This window comes from Pithys albifrons, chromosome 1, assembly GCF_047495875.1.
Source record: "Pithys albifrons albifrons isolate INPA30051 chromosome 1, PitAlb_v1, whole genome shotgun sequence".
NCBI lineage: Eukaryota > Metazoa > Chordata > Aves > Passeriformes > Thamnophilidae > Pithys > Pithys albifrons.
Window position 1 is genome coordinate 84865161 of NC_092458.1, and position 7234 is coordinate 84872394.

Sequence of the window (7234 nt, forward strand, 5' to 3'; positions counted from 1 at the left end):
GTGAAAGATTTTCACTTGGGCTCCTGTTTGAAGTGTTTCACCTGATGCACTTTTAAATCAAGAAAAAAAGAGCTTGTGAAGCAAACTGCAGTGAAAAAACTTGAGTTGTCCTTCATAGCTGGACTAATAAAACAACATCAAAATATTTCCTAAATAAACTTTATGTAACATATAATGAGAGCTATTTGGGGAAATCAAAACATCTTCTGGCTCATACTCATAGGCTTGATCACCTAATGTTAGGACAGAGGCTTTTTGGTTCACCATCAATTCCTTCTTTTCAAATTGTTTCTGACCCCCTAACACAACAGCAAAATTAAGAAAAAGGAATATTTTGATCATAGCTGTGGCATAATGACTGTGAGAAAAAAGAGCTTTTCTCTGAAATCTGACTGAGGGGAGAAAGGGAATGAAAGCTGGTGACTTATCCTCCTTTGAATTTTGAACAAGACTCTCTGACTTGTGATATGGCTGCTTCAGGTTTTATTTTTAAACAAGTTGTCTTTGAGCAACCTGAGGCTTCTGGAAGAATTGACTGGAATACTAGATAATTGGTGCTGATAGCAAGAAACCCTAAATGCAGTGTTCAGAAAGGAAGCAGAGTCATAACTTTACAGATTTTCTTCTGCAGACTTTGGAAAAAAGGTGGTAGGAAGAGAGGACCTTGGAGAAATAACAACTGTCTTCAAAAAGATGGCTTTTACTACAGATTGGAATGGAGCATGTAGAACCAAACCTCTCCAGTTGCTCAGACATTAGTGAGTTCAGCATACATGCAAGTCCTGTTTGCACTGGATCCTTCTTGTTATTGTGCCATGGAGGAAAGTCAAGTCATTATCACACAGTTATTTGATATTTGTGTGAGCAATGTTTGGGAGGGGACCTGAGGCTATCTCATGCTGTGCTTGATCCCTAAAAGCCCTGATCAGGTCTTCACCTTCTGTGGGTCACAACCTGCTGCACTATTGTGCAGACACAGGCAGCAACCTCCTCCACTCCTCTGTGGGTGAAGTCCTGCCAGGTGGATTCAAAGAATAAACCCATCACACTCACCTGTGGCTAAATTTTGCTCCTGCTTGCATAAAGGGTCTGGACACAAAGATTTCTCTTCACCCTCCAACAGGAAGGATTCAGTCTTATTAAATGTTTCTTACCTCCGTCTGATCTGGTCATCTTGCATGTCTTTCAAGAGTCAGTGCAGAGAAACACACATTTCTAGGTGCAGATCTTCTACCCCACAAAGGATATCTACTTTGGAATAACCCCCTGCTGTGGTCCAGTAGCATCAGCTTCCCTCCGCTGTCTCAGAAGAGAACACAAGATATTTGGCTCAGGTGGAAACATCTCTGTTTCAGAGAGACAAATGTCAGGGAGCTACATCCCACCTGAGTTGTGGATTCCCAGAAGTCATTCCTCATTGAGCCCATCAGGATTATATCCTACTGACTTCCCTGTCCTCAGGACCAAGCCCTAAATGTTATAGCACTCATAAGAAGGTTTGTGAATAGAGATTGAGATTTCTAAAAGGAAGAAAGACCTTCCCAGAACTGAGGATTTAGGTAAGTCATGGGAGGACAATTTGGCTAGATGTTTCCATTTGTAGAACAGAATTGGCAGGAGAGGTGAAATTTGACTCTGATCTCCCTCAGGAAAGGCTGTTAAATTTATGCTAAGCTTCAGAGACAATTGACTGTCTTTAGGGACAGGTAAATAGTATTTCCATTAGAAAATGTATCCATAGCTTTGAGAGCTTAGAGCCTCTGAAAGCAACACCTGTGGAAGACCAAAAGGCACTGAGTCTGAAAGGCAAGGTCTTTACAGCAGTTTCATCCTGTTCTTTTCTTTAATGAATGAGAGGAAGGATCAGTGGAATAACGGAGTTGTTCTCCCAGGATTCATCTTGTCTAATAGATTCTGGAAATAGCCATGATAGACATATGGTTTGTGCTCCTCAATATACAAAGTCATTCATCTTGTCCTGGGAGAAGTGTCTAAGAGTGCCAAGAGCCCTCTGGACACTTAAAATTTAATTAGCTGACCTCATCCTTTGCAGTATGTCAAGCTGAAGTGATACAAGAGGGCGATAAACAAAACCAGAACCAGGACCAATATTTGTTTTCCCTTTTCTCACCAGAAGACACTTATCTTTTGCTTGGTCTACATTACAATCTGTTCTTTATTACAGATGAAACTGAGCTGGTTCTTTCTCTAATGGCCCACCTATTCACTGCAGGTATAGAGCTCATGGGTTACTCCCAGAAGAAATTGCAGAGTTCAAAAGGAGGAAAGCTGAAAAACTCCTTGGCAAAAGGGCCTAGATCTGAGGTAGTAGCTGTAGGACAGTCCCAATATAGCTCTGCTGCTTAGTGTCTGCTTGCATGTTATGTGTCTGTGCTTTGTTGGATTTAGTGTCTTTTTCTCCTTTTTTCTTTGTTTTTTCTTCCCATTTTTTTAGTATGTTTTATTATTATTATTCTAAAGTGTCTCATGCAAAAGGTGCTTGGAACAGCAGCAAAGCTGTCTGAAGATAGTAGTAGCTTTGTTGGGTGATCTCCTATCAAATTTATAACCTAGTATCATATTTGTTCCTGCAAGACATACCGTATTATTGTGTTGACCTGCAGTATTATGAGTTCTTTGAATGTTAAGGTGTACTGTGCTGGGAACAGACCACTACATGGTCAACACAGAGATAAAACTGGAGTTCAAGCCTGGAAAAATCCAAATTGTCTATTGTTGCTTTACTGTAATGCATATTGCCTACCTAATGCAATGCCATATCTCATGACATGCAGCTCTGTTATTCATCATTATGGTACCTACAAGTACAAGAAATAATAGAATTAGGATGATTTGGATGAAATTCAGAAGTTACCTGGTGTATTACAACATGAGCTGAGATATCTGATGAAGTAGGTGTTACCAGTGCAAGGCTAGCATATAACCACACCCACACATACACAAGAAAATACTGTATGATTGGGTTTTCTTAATAGTATCTCTGAAAAAAGCAATAATGCTTCATCTGAATTCCTCTGAATGGTGTATTTAATTTCCACTTTCTTAAAAAAGGGAGAGGTGGCTGAAGGCCCAGAGTACCTAGATACAGGCTAGTTACAAACCCCTAAGATATACCACATCAGGCTGCTAGATTACTATGAAGACTAAAACTTCCTTAAATTTTTCATAAGGATAAAACCCAGCAGATAAGTTTTGGCTCGGTTTTGCTTTCCCAGTCACAAATTTTAGAGATTTAGGGTGTGTTACTAGGCCGGTTTATCTCCCTTAAAAGATTTTTAAATTTTTGTCAGAGGTTTTTCCCTCTTGAGGACCTGGGCAGAAATTTCTCATAAAAAAACAAAAATAAAATAAACAAAATAATTTAAATATGGTGCACAGTCTGCAGAGACCTACATAAGCACTTCCATAGTTGAACACTCGCTACTAAATATAAGCTCCAAGGCACAGAAGATCACCCTGCTCATTTATACTTAGGAGTACCTGCTAGTCTTCCAGGACCAAAGATGATCTCTCATTTGGGTTAACCCTGCTTGACAAAGGCTGCACATACACTGTAACATAAATATTTCATATGTATATCACCTACAGACTTCCACACTGAAGCAAGGCTGATTAGCAGTACATTATGGAGAAGGTCCTCATTAGCCAACTTAGGTCAATCCTCGGGAAATAGCTGAAAAATCAATAAGGCATTCATACCTGGACCATTTCAATGGTCCTAATTCAGTCCTTCTTGTGTGCATGAAGCTTTCAATGGAGACAATTAAGTCCTCAACAGCTACTTCTTGCCATGTGCCTGTTTGGTGGTTCACTGATGCTTCCAGCTAATCTATTTTGGATGTTTATGATTAAAGGAAATATGCCACCAAAAACCTTGTTTTCCCTTGATAACAATAAAGAGACACTTTACAAGGATCTCAGATGTAGAGATCTATAGTCCATTCACCCAGTGTATGATTCTATTTGTCTGGGATCATAAACAGCTGACAGTCCTACAGGGTTCTTACTGTGATAGGATAAGGATCTGCGTCTTGGAGTAATTACATATTTTGGAGTATTCCTCTGGTCTGGAGTCTGGAGGACTCTGCTCCTCATGCTGCAGAATCAAATCCTTTAACCTTGAAAGAGTGGCTGTGGACTCTGCTGTCTTTTGTGTACACCTGATTTCAAAGAGAAGTGATGGTTCTGGATGGATCTCTATAAAAATGTTCATCAAAGCATGAGAAACACCTGAGTCCATCTCCAGTTACCTGAAGATAAACCTCTTGGTTATATCACTAGTCACTCATCCTTTGTCCTGTGGTAGATTCTGTGACCTTAACATGGACCTTCCAACCTACTCATGTGAGTGGGATTCAGCCCAGAGCACCGTGTTTGTCAGAGGCACTTGTGCAAGGCTGGTAGATGAAACAGCAGCTGAAGACCATGTAGGACAAACCATGGCATATCAAACACACTGGATAATATCCTCAGGCAGATGAATCCCACCCATAGCATCTTACAATGCTTCTGATAAGGAGACAGGGATTTCTCTCTTTAAACTCAATACACAACAGAGAGCAGTTTCACAGAGAGGTCAATGACTTCCTAGGATCCAGAGACTGGTCTCGCTTTGGACATGAGACTTAGAACCCATGCAAGTCAGTCAGAATTCATTGTGGAGTTTTAAGGGATGAGATTTCACCTCAGTGTAATGGGTAGCTGCTGTATGTATACAGACACCCATGGTATATGAATCTTAGTACAATCTGTATTGCTCTTTGCTGGCCTTTGGATGCTTTATGTAGAACAGGGCAGCTGCAGATTTGAGACCTACCTAAAGCCCTGCCATTTGTTCAGCTTCTGGCCTTCTGTAAGTCCTTGATGTTTGCCTTGTCTCTGAAAACCCCATTATGTTATAAATTTGCACCCCCCCCAACAAATGGTAAAACCTGGACATCATGAGCCCTTGAAATATTATAGCAAAAGGTCCTTTTCAACTCCACCATATTAGTTGACTAGCTTGGATGTTGCCTTTCAGCCCAGCTGTTCAGCAGAGCCCATTCTCTTAAGAACTGTGCCAGGCTAAGGCAGCAAAACAACACCTGGATCTGAGATAAATGTCAGGCCTTTCTGGTTCTCTGCCTATCATGTCCTGGGCTTGATGAGTTATGGGGCTCTCAGAGCAACAGCACCTTCTTATTTCTCATTGGTGACAGTAAAGGACCTCAAAACCAGAGAAGCCCAGCTGGTTAGCAGGGACTCTCTTTTATTGCCAGCTGGGGGCTTTAAGAGGCTTATGATACATAGTTAGAAATGTTTTTCAGAAGCAGCTGAAGCCCTGTGGCTGTTTTTATATGAATTAAATTTACATTTGTATGTGGATACCTTTGGTTGAAAGATCTCTATATCCCACTAATCCATGCAGCAGACCCAGTGGTTGTGTGGTCTATTGGGACCAGCACATCCCAGCAGTTCTCTACCAACAACCCTGCTTGCCTGATGCTTCTTGGTGGCTTTGAGACCATTTAACAATTCTGCTTTGGCTGACACAAAATGATGCTAAATGAAAAGTCATTCCTTGATGAGCAGAGTTGGTAATTCTCCTGTCCTCTCCCTTCCCCTTCTCTCCCCTCCTTTCCTTTCATTCTACAGCCACAACTGGCCGGATGTCCTGACCAGAAAACTCAAATATGTCCTGAGGGACACAAAGAAGAGACTAACAAAAGCAAACTTTAAACAGCTGGAGAGCATGAAAGAGGCTGAAATAAGTTTTGAAGAGGATGAAATCTGAGAAGAGCACAGCAAAGAAGTAGTAAGATCAGGATGGACACCTTGGAGTCAATCAAGAGAGCTCACACTCTCCATTTAGTCCCCAACCAGCAAAAAACAGTATAATTAATGAAGTGTGCTCTTGCAGAGGGTGAACCTGAGCAGGCAGATGAATCCTGACCATCGCCTCTTGTGAAACTGGGCACCAGCTCAGAGCTGTATCTGTGTGTTTTTAGGGGGAGTCCACTGGGTAGAAAAGTGATATTGATGAGGATGGTAGGTCCAGCTCTTCATGCGCAAATGTCACAAGGATAAACTCAAAGAATATTTCAACTAGATCTATCTGTTAGAACAAACAAGTTTGGCTGCTCTTGGGCCTAGATTTGAACAATGATGCCAAGTGCTAAAATGGTTTAACTGTTACATTAAATAGTTGTTTTTCTGTTGTTGTAGGAAACTCTGGTTCATGAAAATCATTGCAACTGAGAAGAAAATGTTTTGGACAACAGCAAAAAGTATTTTTACTCTTCCACAGGTGGAAATTCTGAATCAAAATATTTTGTTCCTGTATGTCAACTTATGCTGAAACATTTCCTTTTAAATTGACATTTCAACTGCAAATGCCAATTTAATGTTGTTTTCAAACTGAAATGAAAGTTTTGAATTTAAACAGTTTGGTATGAATCAATATTTGTTTCAAATGCCAAAATGAGATTCTGCTCAAAATGTCAAATATGTCACATTTACAAATCCAGATCCAAACTGCAAGAACATATACAGGATATCTAAAATATTTTAAGCATTTCACCCCAAGGCAAGATGAAAATAGAATGCCAAGATATTGCAAAACTGAAATGCAGTTCCATTACATAAGTAATACAAATAAGATGTGATTTTTTTCTTGCAAAATTTGGACTGAGAGAATGAAAAGTTCATCACTAAAGCAGTGCAAAGCTTAAAACCCTTCACTCTTTTCCCTTCCCAATCTCCAAGTGGTCTCTAAGGCATTTGTCCATAAAGGAAGCCTCCCAGCAGGTACAAAAACTTCCTGTAAGGGATCAACATTTGGCCTCTAGGCACTTCTCAAAGAGCACACTTTATCACAGTCAAATAATTTTGGTGTTGGCCCTTTCTTCTTCTTCAAAGTTTTTTACTTCTGTTCAACATCTAGCTTCTAAAAATTTCTGAGAATTGTTATTGTCTCTTCTACAAGGCTAGAGCAAAGAGTAGGTGTGGTAATTTAATGAATAGTAACACCAGAAAGTGCTCTTTGAGAACACTGACTCCTTTCTCAAGCTCTGTTTGAATTCTTCTCATCTGACCAACCAAAGCAGATTTTTACCACTCAGATAATAAATAAGAGTCAAGAACCACTTGGCAAGTGTTCTTTGGAAATTGCAAATATCTTTATGGAACAAAGTGTGCCAGACTTTGCAAAGCTAAGGGATATAGTATTTTCACA

General features: G+C 40.1%; 1 protein-coding gene across 1 annotated transcript in view; it reads left to right on the top strand.

Moving 5' to 3' along the window:
- GUCY2F (guanylate cyclase 2F, retinal) overlaps nt 1–6302 on the top strand; it is a 43890-nt gene extending 37588 nt beyond the window's left edge. The window contains exon 18 of the mRNA XM_071571769.1: nt 5656–6302. Within this exon, the coding sequence (XP_071427870.1) occupies nt 5656–5794 (139 nt within the window). The 3' untranslated portion in view covers nt 5795–6302. The remainder of the gene's footprint in view (nt 1–5655) is intronic.
- Nucleotides 6303–7234: the final 932 nt, after the last annotated feature.